At 43.3% G+C, this 18,059-nt stretch overlaps 1 protein-coding gene across 1 annotated transcript in view; it reads right to left on the bottom strand.

Annotated features, from left to right (window-relative positions):
* Positions 1-18,059, bottom strand: part of LOC140204491 (tubulin polyglutamylase ttll6-like) — a 59,094-nt gene that overhangs the window by 22,940 nt on the left and 18,095 nt on the right. Inside the window, exons 4-5 of the mRNA XM_072271197.1 lie at positions 16,899-17,042; positions 1,748-1,833 (exon numbers count right to left, since the gene is read on the bottom strand). Coding sequence (XP_072127298.1) covers positions 1,748-1,833; positions 16,899-17,042 — 230 coding nt within the window. The remainder of the gene's footprint in view (positions 1-1,747; positions 1,834-16,898; positions 17,043-18,059) is intronic.

The following is an 18,059-nucleotide window of genomic DNA, read 5'->3' as shown; positions in this document are numbered from 1 at the left end:
CTGACAACCAAGTCACAGCTCCTGGCCTTCACGTGTGGCTTAGCTACTAAGCCCGGATATGGAGAGCAAGCTGTTGCCCATGTAGCAAGCTCCCCATCTCCACGCAGTTGATGAACCCAAAGGAACGGCAGAGAGCAACACAGCCTGGTACCAGCAGCATCGCAGGAGTTGCCAGTCAGTGTTGAACTCAACGTGGGACTGCCGCAGATGTTCTCCCTCAGGGTTTACTCCTGAAGCCTTCCCTATGAGTGGGTGTAGTCGCAGGGCAATGGGAGGTTTGAGATCAGAGTTTTCCTTCTCCTAGATGAGGGGCCAGCCATGGTTGATGAGTCCCATCTGCCTGAAGCGACTGGATTTAAGATGCCATTAACTCACCTTTGCCCCTTCTCCTGTCAGTAGAAATGATTCTGCCCAGCTTAATGGCTAAGCCACATGTGAAGGCCAGGAGCTAGACTTGGTTGTCAGAAGTTACTGGAGGGCATGGTACAGGATTCTAGGACAAGAGGGCGTGACTTCAGGATTGAAGGACGTCCATTTAGAACTGAGATGCAGAGAAATTACTTTAGTCAGAGGGTGGTAAATCTGTGGAATTTGTTGCCATGAGCGGCTGTGGGGGCCAAGTCATTGAGTTCATTTAAGGCAGAGATAGATAGATTCTTGATTAGCCAGAGTATGGGGTGAAAGCAGGGGAGTAGGGATGACTGAAAGAATTGGATCAGCCCATGATTAAATGGCAGAGCAGACTCAATGGGCCAAATGGCCCACTTCTGCCCCTATATCTGACGGTCTTATAGCATGCCATTGGGAGCATTCCGCCAGTTATGACAACCTAAAGTAGTGGCAACAGAGTTAAGGGCTTCACTAAGCTGCTGCTGTGTGCCCCTTCCTTCTACAATGTGCCTGCTCGCTAAGGTTGTTGCGTGAATGAAGCCAGCGAAGAAAATTACTGGTAGATACAAAGCAGCTTCTTTATTCGACAAAGCAAGGTAGAGAAGGCATTTTATGGAGACACTTCTGGTCGAAAGGTCTGGCCGGCCTGACGTGGGGCTCGATATTTTATGTGCCAAACGGCAAAGGGCAACTCCATACATACAACACATGGACAATGTTTTCTTTGAAACTACATTCGACCTTCACGCCTCCTGATTCACAGCCACACCACACACATCCAAATGAATTTTAATCACCATTGTCGGCTGGGATTCATGGGTTTTAGGAACCCATTGTTCAGAGCTGGCCACATGTTCGGACTTGGTCACGTGTTGGCATGTGGTTAAAGTGTCCCTCTAGTGATCTGAAGGTCGCTAGTTCGAGCCTTGGCCGAGGCAGCGTGTTGTGTCCTTGAGCAAGGTACTTAACCACACATTGCTCTGCATTAACACCACTGCCAAGCTGTATGGGTCCTAATGCCCTTCCCTTGGACAACATCGGTGAGACAGAAGGGAGACATGCAGCATGGGCAACTGCTGGTCTTCCATACAACCTTGCCCAGGCCTGAGCCCTGGAAAGCTTCCAAGGTGTAAACTTCCAAGGGGAACCTTCCATGGTCTCACAAGACAGACGCCTACATATAAAGTTCAGATCTGCACTCCAAATAAAATCCACAACACATATTCAGATATGAAGACTGGTAGCCAAATTCAATTGCTAAATGTCTATGTCCTAACCCCAAAAATCACTCCAACGCTGACCTTCTATAATGTGCCTGCTTGTGGTGAAGGGTGCACCCTGCTGCATATGGTCTCACCTTTTACTGCCTTTCTTTTCATCCGGGACAAAGTTCATGATACGCTTGTTGATGGCGTAATTGGTGAGGTGCATGCAGACGTCATCCTGTGAGAGAGGCAGAAGATAAAGATGTTGGTTTCTCAGTCAGGGACATTGCCCTCAGTTATTGCGTCACACTAACGCCACCCCAGCCAGATGCTGCTCAAATGCTATTTTCCTCATTCCTCTCGGCTTCACTTTTCCTGCGGTGATGAAGAGCAGTCAGCAGGTGGCAAGAAGGTGAAACTGAAGGAAGCCTTGCATCTTAAAGCAGTTTTTGCAGCCCCAAAACATCGCCAAGTCAAAGGATCGCTCACCTGAAGCGCAGTGCAGAAGGATGGGTGCTGTCAGTCAGAGCAAGGATGTGAGGCTGAGGCTTTATAACTCAGACCGAACTTTGGAGTATTGTGAGCAGTTCTGAGCCCCTTATCTAAGAATTGGTGAGCTGGTATTGGAGAGGGTCTGGGGGAGGTTCACGAGAATGAAAGGGTTGTCATTTGAGGAGCATTGCTCCCTCTAGGCCTGTACTCGCTGAAGTTTAAAAGGATGATGGGGGATCTCAACGAAACCATCAAATATTGAAAATCAACGTGGAGAGGATGTTTCCTGTAGTGGGAGGGGGGACGGCTGTCTCTAAGAGCAGAGGGCAAAGCCTCAGAATAGAAGAACTTCCCTTTAGGGCAGAGGTGAGGAATTTCTTTAGCCAGAGGGTGGTGAATCTGTGGAATTTGCTGCCACGGACGGCTGTGGAGGACAAGTCATTGCGTGTATTTAAAGCAGAGGTTGATAGGTTCTTGTTTAGTCAGGGCACCAAAGGTTAACAGGAGAAGGCAGGAGAAAACAGTCGAGAGGGATAATAAATCAGCCATCCTGAGCACAATCCTCCCCACCTTCGAGGACATCTTCAAAAGGCAACATCCATCTTGAGGGAGCCTCGCCACCCAGGTAAAGCCTCTTTTCATTTCTACCGTCAGGGAGGAGACACACACTCAACAATTCAGGAACAGATTGCTCCCCTCCGCCATTAGATTTCAGAATGAACAATGAACCCATGTACAGTACCTCAATAACATTTGTCTCTTGGTCTTGTTTTGCACAACTTATTTAATTTTTAAAATATATTTCTTTTTGTAATTTATAACTTTCATTATTACGTACTGCAATGTACTGCTGCCGCATAACCTCAAATTTCATGGCAAATGACAATGATAGTAAACCTGATTCTGATTCCAATTCTGGTTATGAAATATGGGCTGAGTTTTTCTTTTCGGAGTAGTCCACGTCACAAGATTGTAAGATGTAGGAGCAGGATTGGGCCATTTGACCCATCCAGTCTTGTCTGACATTTCGTCATGGCTGATCTATTTTCCTCTCAGCCCCAATCTCTGTATCCATTTATGCCCTGACTAATCAAGAACCTAACAAGCTCTGCCTTAAGTATACCCGACGACTTGGCCTTCACAGCATGTAGTAACGAATTCTACAAATTAAAGAAATTCCTCCTCATCTCTGTTCTAAATCAACGTCCCTCTACTCTGAGGCTGTGTCCTCTGGTCTTGGCCTCCCCCACTATAGGAAACATCCTCTCCACATCCACTCTGTCAATGCTTTTCAACATTCGATAGGTTTTGATAAGATTTCACACCCTCCCCCAACACCTCATTCTTTTAAATTCCAGTCAGTTAAGGCCCAGAGCCATTAAATGTTCCTCATATAATAAGCCTTTCAATCCCAGAATCATTTTTGTCAACCTCCTTTCAACCCTCTCCAGTGTCACCATATCCTTTCTGGGGCCCAGAACAGCTCACAATACCCCAAGGGAGGGAGGCCTCGCCAGTGCCTTCTAAAGCCTCAAGGAGGAGAAACCCTGCAGATGCTGGAAATCTGAGCAACACACACACAATACTGGAGGAACTCAGCAGGCCAGGCAGCATCTATGGGAAACAGCAAGAGGTTGATGTTTCAGACCAAGACCCTTCATCAGGACAGATGAGCAGTTACAGCAAGAAGGTGGGGGGGGAGGAGAGGAAGGAGTACAAGGTGGCAGGTTATGGGTGAAACCTGGAGGGGGAGGGGGTGAAGTAAAGAATTGGGAAGTCAATTGGTGAAAGAGGTAAAGGGCTGGAGAAGGGGGAATCTGATAGGAGAGGACAGAAGACTTTGGAAGAAAGGGAAGGGGAGGGAGCATCAGTAGGAGGTGATTGGCAGGTAAGGAGATGAGGTGAAAGAGGGAAACGGGAATGGGAATGATAAAGTTGGAGGCAATTACCAGAGGTTAGAGAAATCGACATTCATGCCATCAGGTTGGAGGCTACCCAGACGGAATACAAGGTGCTGCTCCTCCAACCTGAGTGTGGCCTCATCGTGGCAGTCGAGGACTAACATGTCAGAATGGGAATGGGAAGTAGACTTGAAATGGGTTTTTCTGACAGACGGAGTGTAGGTGCTCTGCAAGGCGGTCTCCCAATCTGCGTCGGGTCTCACTGACATACAGGAGGTCACACCAAGAGCATCAGATACAGTAGATGAACCCCAACACACTCACAGATGAAGTTTTGCCTCCTGAATGGCAGTGAGGACGAGGTGTAGTGTTAGGTGCAATGCTTGTTCCACCCGCTTGCCCTACACCTCCTCTCTCACTTCCATTCAGGGCCCCAAATACTCCATAGATGCTCCTGGGCCTGCTGAGTTCTTCCAGCATTCTGCGAGTGTTCCATATAAAACATTATATCCTTGTTTTTATGTTCTATTCCTCTCAAAATGAATGCTAACACCTTCCTTATCACTGAGTTAACCAACAAAAACCTCTGATTTTTGAGTTTTCTCTCCAGTCATACAATTGTCTATGCTTTTAAGTTTTCTACCGAAGTGCATGACCATACACTTCCCAACACTGTTTTCCGTCTGCCACCTCTTTGCATATTCTCCTACACTGTCTAAATCCTTCTGCACCTCTCTGCTTCCTCCATACTACCTGCACCCCCCACCCCCACCGATCTTCGGATCGTTCGCTAACTTAGCCTCGAAGCCATCAACTCCATCATCGAAATCCTTGATATATAATGTAAAAAGAAGTGGTTCCAACATAACATCCCAACTTCTGTACTCAATACCTTGACTTATGAAAGCCAGTGTGCCAAAAGCTCTCTTTACGACCCTACCTACCTGTGATTTCTTTTTCAAGAAGTTACGGATCTCTCTGCTTCAATGCATTTCTCAGTCCTAACGTTCACAGTGTTAAATTCTCTGTACTACCATAAAATCATAAGTCACAGGAGCAGAATTAGGCCATTTGGCTCATCGTCAGCTCCGCCATTCAATCATGGCTGATCCTTTTCCTCCCCTCCTCAACCCCACCACACAGCCTTCTCCCCGTAACCTTTGGTGCCACGGCCATTGAAGAACTGATCAATTCCTGCCTTAAATACACCCAACGACCTGTCCTCTACAGCTGCCTGTGGTAACAAATTCCACAAATTCACCACCCTTTGACTGAAGAACTTTCTCCGCATCTCTGATTTAAGCGGATGCCCTTCTACCTTGAGGTTCTGCCCTCTTGTCCTAGACTCCCCCACCATGGGAAACATTCTTTCCACATCTACTCTGCCTAGGACTTTCAATATTCGAAAGATTTCAATCAGATCCCCTCTCATCCTTCTAAATTCCAGCGAGCACAGGCCCAGATACATCAGATGTTCCTCATATGTGAACCCTTTCATTCCCAGATTCATCCTTGTGCACCTCCTCTCAACCCTCTCCAATGCCAGCACATCTTTTCTTAGATAAGGAGCCCAAAACAGTTCACAGTGCTTAAGGTGAGGCCGCAGCAGTGCCTTATAAAGCCTCAGCATCCTGTCCCTGCTCTTGTATTCTAGACCTCTTGAAATGAATGCTAACATTGCATTTGCCTTCCTCACCACTGACTCAACCTGCAAGTTACCCTTTAGGGTGTTCTGTACAAGGACTCCCAAGTCCCTTTGCATCACAAATTTTTGAATTTTTCTTCCCATTTAGAAAATAATCTGAACATTTATCTCTTACTACCAAAATGCACAACTATGCATTTTCCAACATTGTATTTCATTTGCCACTTTCTTGCCCATTCTCCTAATCTATCTGTCCTTCTGCATCCTACCTGCTTCTTCCACACTACCTGCCCCTCCACCAATCTCCGTATCATCTGCAAACTTGCCATCTATTTCACCATCTAAGACATTTATATACAGCATAAAAAGAAGTGGTCCAATACCGACCCCTACGGAACACCACTACTCACTGGCAGCCATCCAGAAAGGGATCCTTTTATTCCCACTCGCTGCCTCCGACTAATTAGCCAATGCTCTAACCATGTTAATAACTTCCCAGTAATACCATGGGCTCTTAACTTGGTAAGCAGCCTCATGTGTGGCACCTTCTGAAAGCCCAGATATACAACGTCCACTGCGTCCCCTTTATCTATCCTACTTGTAATCTCCTCAAAGAATTCCAACAGGTTTGTCAGACAGTATTTTCCCTTAAGAAAACCATGTTGACTTTGTCCTATCTTGTCCTGTGTCACCAAGTACTCTATAGCCTCATCCTTAACAATCATCTCCCACATCTTCCCAACCACTGAGGTCAGGCTGACTGGTCTATAATCTCCTTTCTGCTGCCTCCCTCCTTTCTTAAAGAGTGAAGTGACATTTGGAATTTTCATACCAGAGTCCAATGATTTTTGAAAGATCATTACAAATGCCTCAACACTCGCTACCACTACCTCTTTCAAACCCCCAGTTTGCAGTTCATCTGGTCCAGGTAAAAAAAGTACCTTTTGGTCTTTCAGCTTTTTGAGCACCTTCAACCTTGTAATAGAAACTGCACTCACTTCTCTTCCCTCACATTCTTCAAATCTGGCACACTGCTAGTGTCTTCCACAGTGAGAACTGGTGCAAAATACTTACCTAGTTCATTTGCCACCTCTTGTCCCCCGTTATTATTTCTCTGGGCTCAGTTTCCAGCGGTCCTATATCAAATCTCATTTCTCCTTTATCTTTTATATACTTGAAAATGCTTTTTCTATCAACTTTGATATTATCTGCTAGCTTGCTTTCATATTACATCTTTTCCCTCCTAATGATTCTCTTAGTTGCTCTCTCTAGGGTTTTAAAAGCTTCCCAGCCTTCTTTCTTCCCACTAATTTTTCCTCTGTTGTATACCCTCTCTTTTGCTTTTACATTAGTTTTGACTTCCCTTGTCAGCTACGGTTGTAGCATTTTGCCATTCGAGTATTTCTTTGTTTTTGGAATACATTCATCCTGCACCTTCCCCATTTTGTCCCAGAAACTTGTGCCATTGCTGCTCTGCTGTCTTCCCTGCCAGCATCTCCTCCCAATTTACTCTGGCCAATTCCTCTCTCATACCTTTACTTTACTTTCCTTTCCAATTTCCTTTTCTCCACTGAAATATCGCTACATCAGACTCTACTTTCTCCCTATCTGAATCATATTGTGTTCACTGACTCCTAAGGGTTCCTTTACCTCAAGCTTCCAAATCGCCTCCAGTTCATTACATAACACCCAATCCAGTGTAGGTGATCCCTTAGCAGGCTCAATGACAAACTGCTCTAAAAATCCATCTCTTAGGCATTCAACAAACTCACTCTCTTGAAATCCATTACCGACCTAATTTTCCCAATCGAGCTGCATGATAAAATCTCCCATGACTACCATAACGTTACCCTTTTGAAACACCTTTTTCCATTTCCTGTTGTAATCTGTGCTCCATGTCTCAGCTACTGTTGGGAGGCCTGTATATAACTGCCATTACCCTTGCAGTTTCTTATCTGAACTCACAAGGATTCAACACCTTCTGATTCTATGCCACACCCTTCTGCTGATTTGATGCTGTTCTTTACCAGCAGAGCAACACCACCCCCTCTGCCTACCTTCCTATCCCTCCGATACAATGCGTAACCTCATGTGAATATGATTTTGATATCAACATTTAAGAGAAGTTTGGGTGGGAGGGGTATGGAGAGCTATGGTCCGGGTGCAGGTTGATGGGATTTGGCAGATTAAATGGTTTGGCACCAACTAGACGGGCCAAAAAGCCGGTTTCTGTGTTGTACTTTTCTATGACTCTATTGCTTTTTCTTGAAATCAAGGCAGATTAACTCCGGGCAAGATGCAGGGCCAATAACCCTGGCTAGATATATCCTTGAGTGTCATATCAGACAACTTCCCATTTTCAATCTGATTTACGATGGAATCATCAATTTTCTTCAATATTTAGGAGGATTACCAGGATACTGCCTGGATTGGATTATGAGGATAGAAACACAGAAAACCTACAGCACAACACAGGTCTTCGGCCCACAAAGCTGTGCCAAACATGTCCTTACCTTAGAATTACCTAGGCTTATCCATAGCCCTCTATTTTTCCAAGCTCCATGTATCCATCCAGGAGTTTCTTAAAACAGTGGTCCCCAACCACCGGGCCGCGGAAAGGTACCAGGCCACAAAGCATGTGCTACCGGGCCGCGAGGAAATGATATGATTTGGCAATATGAAACGATATGAATCAGCTGCACCTTTCCTCATTCCCTGTCACACACTGTCGAATTTGAACAACCCCCACCCCCCACACCGTTGGCCGGTCCGCAAGAATATTGTCAATCTTAAACCGGTCCGTGGTGCAAAAAAGGTGGGGACCCCTGTCATTTCCGCCTCCACCACCACCGCCGGCAGCCCATTCCACTCACTCACCACTCTCTGAGTAAATAAATTACCCCTGACATCTCCTCTGTACCTACTTCCAAGCACATTAAAGCTATGCCCTCTCGTGCTAGCCATTTCAGCCCTGGGAAAAAGCCTCTGACAATCAATGCCACTCATCATCTTAAACACCTCTATAAGGTCACCTCTCATCCTCCATCGCTCCAAGGAGAAAAGGCCGAGTTCACCTATTCTCATAAGGCATGCTCCCCAACATCCTTGTAGATCTCCTCTGCACCCTTTCTATGGTTTCGACGTCCTTCCTGAATTGAGCACAGTACTCCAAGTGGGGTCTGACCAGGGTCCAATATAGCTGTAACATTACCTCTCGGCTCTTAAACTCAATCCCACGATTGGTGAAGGCCAATGCACCGTATGCCTTCTTAGCCACAGAGTTGAGATAGGTTGAGAAAGCTATGGCTTTTCTCCCTGGAGTGAAGGAGGATGAGAGGTGACTCCATAGAGGTGTAGAAACTGATCAGAGGCATAGATGGAGTGGATAGCCAGGGAAATGCTAAAGCAAGAGGGTATCGGAGGAAAGTATGGGGAAGGGGGAGGTCAGAGGTAATCTTTTTACACAAAGAGCAATGGGTGTGTGGAATGCACTGCCAGTGGCACTGGTAGAGGCAGATACATGAGAGGCATTTAAGAAACACTTAGATTGCCACATGGATAGAAACATAGGAAACCTACAGCACAACACAGGCTCCTCAGCCCACAAAGTTGTGCTGAACATGTCCCTACCTTAGAAGTTACTAGACTTCCCCATAGCCCTCTATTTTTCTAAGCTCCATCTACCTACCCAAAAGTCTCTTAAGAGACCCTATCGTATCCGCCTCCACCACTCTTTCTGGCAGCCCATTCCACGGACTCACCACTTTCACTAAAAAAACCTACCCCTGACATCTCCTCTGTACCTACTCCCAAGCACTTTAAACCTGTGTCCTCTTGTGGCAACCATTTCAGCACTGGGAAAAAGCCTCTGACTATCCACACGATCAATGCCTCTCATCATCTTGTACACCTCTATCAGGTCACCTCTCATCTTCCGTTGCTCCAAAGAGAAAAGGACGAGTTCACTCAACCTGTTTTCATCAGGCATGCTCCTCAATCCAGGCAACATCCTTATAAATCTCCTCTGCACCCTTTCCATGGCTTCCACATCTTTCCTGCAGTGAGGCGATCAGAACTGAGCACAGTACTCCAAGTGGGGTCTGACCAGGGTCTTATATAGCTGCAACATTACCCCTCGGCTCCTAAATTCAATTTCACGATTGATGAAGGCCAATACACCGTATGCCTTCTTAACCACAGAGTCAACCTGCACAGCTGCTTTGAGCGTCCTATAACAGTGTCGGGAAGTTTATGGTCATACACTTTGGCAGAAGGAACAAAAGGGTAGACTATTTTCTAAGCAGGCGGAAAACCCAAAAACCTGAGGTGCAAGGGATGAGAGAGCCTTCATGCAGGGTTCCCTAAAGGTTAGTTTGCAGGTTGAGTCTGTGGTGATGATGGTAAATGCAATGTTAGCATTCATCTCGAGAGGACTAGAATATAAAAACAAGGAGTTAATGTTGAGGCTTTATAAAGCACTGGTGAGGCCTCACGGAGTATCGTGAGCCCTTATCCAAGAAAGGATAAGCAGACATTGGAGAGGGTTCAGAGGCGGTTCACCAGAATGACTACAGGAGGAGCGCTTGATGGTTCTGGGCCCGTACGCATGAGAATTTAGAAGACTGAGAGGCCATCTCATTGAAACCTATTGAATGTAGACGGGCCTAGCTCCCCCACAGCAAGCCAGGACGGAGATAATGAGGGGGAATCGGTGACTCTGTCCTTGATTCTGAGAGAGATTCGCGAGTTCCAACAAGATAACGGCAAACAGCTGGAAGATATTAAAGGAGAAATAGTAAAAACTAACTCACAGATAGATGAAGCTGAAGCGAGGATTGTTGGAATTGAAGAGAAGCTACAAAACGCAGAGGAAGTGATAGCAGAAATGCTGAAGCTGCAAGACCAGCTCCAGTGGAAACTAATAGATCAAGAAGGCCGCTCGAGAAGGGAAAATGTGAGGATTTACGGAGTTCCCGAAGGAACTGAAGGTAAACCCGGATTGATGATTCCCTTCGTGGAGAAGCTACTTAGAGAGAACCTTGATATACCGGCCGCAAAAGACCTACAGATAGAAAGAGCTCACCGCGCGTTGGCACCACAGCCTCCAGCAGGCGCCCAGCCCAGATCGATTCTGGTCAGATTTCTCAGTTACAGAACGAAGGAAGAGGTGCTTAAAAGGGCATGGCAAAAGAAAGGTTTCATGTGGAACAACTGTAAAATCAGTTTAGGCCACGACTACGCACCGGGGATTCTTGCCAGACGGAAGGAATATATGGAAACATGGAGAGTCCTGAAGGAAAACAACATCAGATTCCAGACCCTGTATCCAGCTGGCTGAGAGTCTTTTACGACGAAGGGACAAAAACTTACGCTACAGTGGAGGAGGCAACATTGGACCTGGCGGACCGGGGACTACCGATTAAAGTTATCACCTAACCGGAGTCGCTACTGGAGAGGATTCGGCAGAAGTCGTGGCAGTTAGTGCGGCGAGGACGCTCCACACGAACCAGAGTGTCAAACTACAAGGAAAAGCTGCAAGTATTCAGACGCAAATGTACAGAGAACACAGATTAATTAAGAGAAATGACTGAAAAGAGTAAATCGGACTTAAAGGTAAAATGAAAACTGGTAACTGAAAATAAACTAGACGGAATAACTTGAATGATAGCAATATGGTCGAGACATAAATAGGAGAGAATTCTCCATGATTATTCAAACTGCTGAGGGCCCTCTAAGGTTATCCCTCTGAACTGAGGCGGGTCGGTGCTCAGGCCTCACTGTGGGAAGTCGGGAAAAATTTTCAAATGTTGCACGTTCAAAAATGTCTAGGGTGTGGTTATATGTCTTGGTTTACTGTTGAGAAGGGATTGCTTACTGTTTGGTTAGAAAAGGAGAGTGTTTTTTTTTCTACTAGAGAAAAATGCAAACTGAATTGGTAAAAATAATTTCCTATAATGTTAATGGGATTTTGAATCCAATTAAAAGAAATAAGATTATGTCTAAGTTGAAAAAAGAGAGGGCACAATTAGCTTTCCTCCAGGAAACACATATTAGCCAATCTGAACATGGAAAATTAAAAAGAATGGGCTTTAAGCATGTATTTTATTTATCATATAAATTGAATCACAAAAGAGGGGTAGCTACTTTAATATCAAGTACTCTTAATTATGAACATATTTCAGAGACTAGAGACAAAGAAGGACGGTTCGTAAAAATCACAGGAAGAATAGAAGGTACAGAAATAACATTGCTGAATGTTTATGCTCCTCCAGGTTGTGAATGGTCATTTTATAGACACACTTTTGACCTAATGGTCAGTTCTCAAGGGGTAGTAATTTGTGGAGGGGATTTTAATATTAGATTAAATCCTATATTAGATCCTTCAAGAACAGTTACTCAGAATAAACCTCTGACTCGGAAAGTGAATTCATTGATGGAGGAGTTGGGAATTATAGATGTCTGGAGGGAATTACACCCTACTAGTAAAGATTATACATATTACTCTTTCCCTCATTCAGCCTATTCAAGGATAGACTATTTCTTTATCTTTAATACAGATAGACTCAGGATAAAAAACTGTAATATTGCAACAATTGATCTGTCGGATCATAGCCCAGTCTCTATGTCTCTAATCCTGGAAAGGAAAATGAGGAAAACACTATGGAGGCTAAACTCACATATACTCAATAACCCGAAAGTAATGGAGAGATTAAGGGGAGAAATCAAAGAATATCTAGACCTTAATGACACGGGAGAAACATCACCAGTGATCTTATGGGATACATTGAAAGCTGTACTGAGGGGGAAAATTATTTCCATTACCACTCACATGAAACAAATCAATGCACAAAAATTAGCAGACCTTCAAGGAAAATTAAAACAACTTCAAGTTGTAGATAGCAACAAAAGTAGTTCAAATCGAAAACAGGAAATTAGGAAATTGCAAAGTGAAATTGACGATATTTATACGTTGGAAACTCAAAGAAACTTTCTTTACCTGAGACAAAGGAATTATGAAGTAGGAGGTAAATCAGCTAGATTATTAGCATATAAATTACGAAAACAACAAGCAGACAATACAATTCATAAAATAAAGAATCCAAAGACAAAGCTTGTGGAGAGTACAATAGGGAAAATTCAAGAGAGTTTTGAAACATACTATCGAGAGCTGTACTCCCAACCCCGGGCCCCCAATGAGCCCTATATAGACAGTGTATTGAATTTTTTAGATCTACCTAAACTTACAGATTTACAAAATGAAAGTTTATTAGAACCAGTAACTGTCAAAGGACTGAACGTGGACATCTCTAGGTTAAAGGCTGGAAAGTCCCCGGGTTCTGATGGGTTTACCTCAGAGTGGTACAAGTCCCTGAAGACACAGTTAGCCCCATTACTACTTAACACCTTTAATTGGATCTTGCAGAGAGGAGAAACTCCACCTTCCTGGAGAGAAGTGATTATTTCAGTTATTCCTCAAGAGGGTAAAGATAAACTAGAATGTGGCAATTATCGGCCAATTAGTGTTCTTAACTTAGATTACAAACTATTTACATCTATATTAGCACGCAGATTGGAAAAACTTTTACCTGGCCTAATCCACTTAGACCAGACTGAATTTATTCAACAAAGACAAACACAGGACAACATAAGGAGAACTCTGCACATATTAGAACAGGTTAATAAGAATGAGACAGAGACAATGGTAGTAGGATTGGACGCTGAGAAAGCTTTTGATTCGGTTAGTTGGGCATTCCTATACAGAGTATAGGAAGATTCGGCTTTCAAGAAAAGTTTATTAAAGTAATTCAGACTCTATATGACAGCTCTACAGCCCGAATTAAGATAAATGGGGACCTCTCTGACTCCTTCATCTTAGAGAGAAGCACTAGACAGGGATGCCCAATTTCTCCTCTCCTTTTTGCGCTATATATTGAACCGCTTGCCCAACTAATAAGACAGAGCGAAATCGTAAAAGGTATCAAGGTGGCAGGGATTGAACAGAAAGTGGCGTTATTCGCAGATGATGTTTTGGTCTATCTGAGTGAACCAGAAAAATCATTTATAGGATTGTTTACACTGTTGGATAACTTTGGGAAAATATCAGGTTATAAAATAAATGTAAAGAAAATGCAGGTTATGTCCCTAAATTATACACCATCCAAAAAATTGCAGGATACATATGATCTTAAGTGGGAAGCTAAATCATTAAAATATTTAGGAATAACCCTGCCGAAGGATCTTTCAACACAGTCACAGGGAAATTATGGGCCATTAATCTCAGAGATAAAAGCAGATATGCATAGATGGAATCTTATCCTCTTTTTAAGTTTAAATTCAAGGATAAATACTATAAAAATGAATATTCTTCCTCGGTTATTGTATCTTTTCCGTACTTTACCGGTGGAGGTGGATGATAATCAATTCAGGGAATGGGACAAATGGATTTCCCGCTTCATTTGGCAAGGAAAGAAACCTAGAATTCGATATAACACCTTACAGTTAGGGAAGGAAGGAGGAGGTATGGTTCTTCCTTGCCTGAGAAATTATTTTTATGATAACCCCTCTGTTATATTGGTGTAATAGGGAATATAAGGCTAGATGGAAGGAAATAGAATTTGGATTAGTTGACAGTTTTCCTCTTCAGGCCTCAATAGCTGACAAAGGATTGATGGCCCAGTTGGAAAAATTTAAAAACGCTTGGATAAATCTTACATTAAAAGTATGGCAGAAGGTGGTTAATTCACGTGGAATTAATAACATGTTAAAACTCTTTAGATGGTGTGCATATGATACCGAATTCCTTCCCAACAGAGGAGATAAAAGATTTGAGCTATGGATAAAGAAAGGTCTTACAACCTACCTCTCGTTTATAGATAAAAGAGTATTACAAAGTTTCCAAATCCTGCAGGACAAACATGGCCTAGAACATAATGACTTTTTTAGGTACCTTCAAGTACGAAACTATGTTAACCAGAGTTGTAGATATACAGACCTATCAACAGTAGAATTAGAATTTTTCAAGATTCTGAATTCGGCTTGCAGTTCAATACCTAGTAAATCAGTTTCTCGATTATATAATGCACTCTCCCATGCTAAAAATGTAAATACACTGTATATTAAAGAGAAGTGGGAGAAAGAAGCGGGGTTGGTACTTTCAGAGGAGGCTTGGGAGAAAATCTGCAGCTTTCAATGGTCCTCGACTAATTCTTTGACTTGGAGGGAACATTGTTGGAAAAACATTATAAGATACTTCAAGACCCCATATCAGGAAAAATATAAAGATACAAATGTGATGTGTTGGAGAAGGTGCGGCTCCAAGGAGGCAAATCATTTTCATATTTTTTGGGATTGCCCTAAATTAAGTCTATTTTGGGAAGGTATTCATAGAACATTAGTTAAGGTGCTTAGGTCCCAGATACCTCTGAACTTTGAGACGCTCTATTTGGGGCATGTATTGTTTCTTGAACAGAAGGAAGATATAAAGTTGCTGCAGGCCCTCTTAGCGGCAAGTAAGAAATCAATCACTAGAGAATGGCTAAATCCAATACCACCTACATTAGAAGATTGGTACGAAATTATCTTGGAAATATTTAAAATGGAAAAGTTGACTTACTCCCTGAGAACTCAAAAAGAAAAATTTTATCAAATCTGGAATAAGTGGATTGAATATATAACCCCAATGCGAGCAGACTTTAGATGACTCTCCTAATGATTTATACTGCTCTTCTCATCAACACAGTAATATTGCTAACGTAAGCACCCCTAGTCTAAATGTTTGTTTTTTTTTTTGTTTTCTTTTGGAAAATAGAGAATTAACACAAGTAAAGGGAAAGATTTGGGAAAGGGATAAAAAAATGAAAAAATTAAGTAAATAAGTACATAGGGATTGGATAATTATGTCTGCGGGCAGGAGCAAGCATGAACAAATTAGGATATAAACACCTACAATGGTTGATATATAGGCTTATATACAACATTTTGGACCAGTGGAAATGGTCCAGAGGGGTTATATGGAAACTATTATTACCATTTTTCTTAACAACTAATTCCATTACTTAGCCTAATAGGTTAGATTTACCACAGTACATAATTATCTATTTAAATGTTTATTTTCCTTTTATATCATCTCAATGTGTACTTAAGAATGTATAAATAATTGTAGTTTTATACATATAAAAAATGGAAAAGGTTATATGTGTGAAAAAAGTACATGATATTTGTGAATTCCTTATCCAAATAAAAATAAAATTTAAAAAAAAAGAAACCTATTGAATGTTGAAAGGCATAGGCAGATTAGATGTGAAGAGGGTGTTTCCTATGGTGGGGGATTCCAGCACCAGAGGGCACAGCCTTAGAATAGAAGGACGTTCATTTAGAATGGAGATGAAGAGAATTTCTTTATCCAGAGGGTTGTGAATCTGTGGAATTAACTGTGCAGATGGAGGGCTGTGGAGGCCAGGTCATTGGGTATACTGAAGGCAGAGGTGACAGATTGTTCATTACTCAGGGTGTGAAAGGTTACCGGGAGAAGGCAGGAGATTGGGGTTGAGAGGGAAAGTGGATCAGCCATGATGAAATGGTGACAGACTCGGTGAGCTGAACGGCCCATTCTGCTCCTATCTCATATGGTCTTATACAATAGAACTGACGAAAAACAACACACAGACACGGCCAAATAACCCGTACAAAAGAAGACAAACTGCACAAATACATAAAGACAGACAGAAGCATTGAGGACATGAGTTGTAGAGCCCTTGAAAGTTAGTCCATAGGTTGTGGAACCAGTTTAGTGTTGAACTGAGTGAAGTTATCCACACTGGTTCAGGAGCCTGATGGTTGTAGGGTGATAACTGTTCCAGAAACTTACGGTGACAGATCTATGGCTCTTGTGCCTTCTTCCTGATGAGAAGAGAGCATGGTCTGGATGGTGGGTATCCCTGATGATAGTTGCTGCTTTCTTATGGCAGCGCTCATTGTAGACATGCTCAATGGTGGGAAGGGCTTTTCCTGACCTTGTCTTGTAAACTTTGCGAACTAGACTCGTTAGGAGATGCTTCTGTAACCACACCAACCTCCCACTCCCCGCCCCCACAGACAGAGTAGTCAGCTTTTGGCTGGGGTTGGGAACGTAACAGCAAGATCCCACCCGAGTCGATTACTTCCATACAACAGTGAATTAGGCAAGAATTAACCTCTTATAAAAGTAGGATCGTACTTTCAGAGAATTAACTGTATGTCTTCAAGATAAGTCAATGTGTCACTTACTAAATTCTTTTCGGTCGGTTCGGAATACTTTTTAGTGGCAAAGCAGACCAGACCCTCATTGTAGAGGTATATCCGCAGAGGGTCACAGGAAGTAACCAAGACGTAGAGCCTGAGGTTGAACTTGAAACCATCCAAAGTGAAGGGCTGCACAAGTAGAGGAAGAGTTAACACACTGTGAGGTTCAAAGGTTTCACTTATTATCAAAGTATGTATGCAGTGTACAACTCTGAGATTCATCTTCTCCAGATAGCCACGAAACAAAGGAAAAAACATGGAGGTCATTGAAAGAGAAACATCAAACACATGCACCCACCCCCCATAGAAAAAAGAACAGCAACACAATCATCAACCCCCACAAATCCCCCACCCCCTGCACAAAACACAGAACATCAACCCCCAAATCCCCCCACCCTCTGCCCACTCAAATAAAAAACAGGAAAGAATGGGGAAAAACCCAGAATATAAAATCCATTGTCAAAAGAGAAAGAGACACTGTAGAGGCCTACCCTCTGGCCACCTGAGCCACCACACAGCGATAGGCTGCCACAGGCTCCTTCCCTGGAGGCAGAGGGATCCCATCAGTGATCAGAACGCAGGCATCCGGTTGCCATCCGCATTGGTAACTAATTTTTGAAATGTGTGTCTGCATTCCAGATGAAGGGTCTTGGGCTGAAATGTCGACTCTTTTTTCCTTTGCATAGATGCTGCCTGACCTGCTAACTTCCCCCAGCATTTTGGACCTGCAGAAACTCTTGTGTCTACCTGCATCTGGTTCTTTCCTTCAGACTTACCCCTACTCCAGCCCTCGACGCAGAAACCCTCAAAATTCCCTCTGATCAATCCCACTCAGACCACCAAATAGTCAACGAGACTTGGAAGAGCAAATCTGCAGAGAGATAGCAGGCAACTGCAGGAAACATAAAGTTGTGGTGGTAGAGGATTTTAATTTTCCATATATTGATTGGGACTCCCATACTGTTAGGGGTCTAGATGGTTTAGAGTTTGTAAAATGTGTTCAGGAAAGTTTTCTAAATCAATATATAGAGGGGCCAACTAGAGGGGATGCAATATTGGATCTCCTGTTAGGAAATGAGTTAGGACAAGTGACAGAAGTCTGTGTAGGGGAGCACTTTGGTTCCAGTGATCATAACACCATTAGTT

Source organism: Mobula birostris, chromosome 10 (assembly GCF_030028105.1).
Source record: "Mobula birostris isolate sMobBir1 chromosome 10, sMobBir1.hap1, whole genome shotgun sequence".
Taxonomy (NCBI): domain Eukaryota; kingdom Metazoa; phylum Chordata; class Chondrichthyes; order Myliobatiformes; family Myliobatidae; genus Mobula; species Mobula birostris.
Note: the sequence above shows the minus strand (reverse complement) of the source record. Positions and strands in the feature narration are given on the sequence as shown.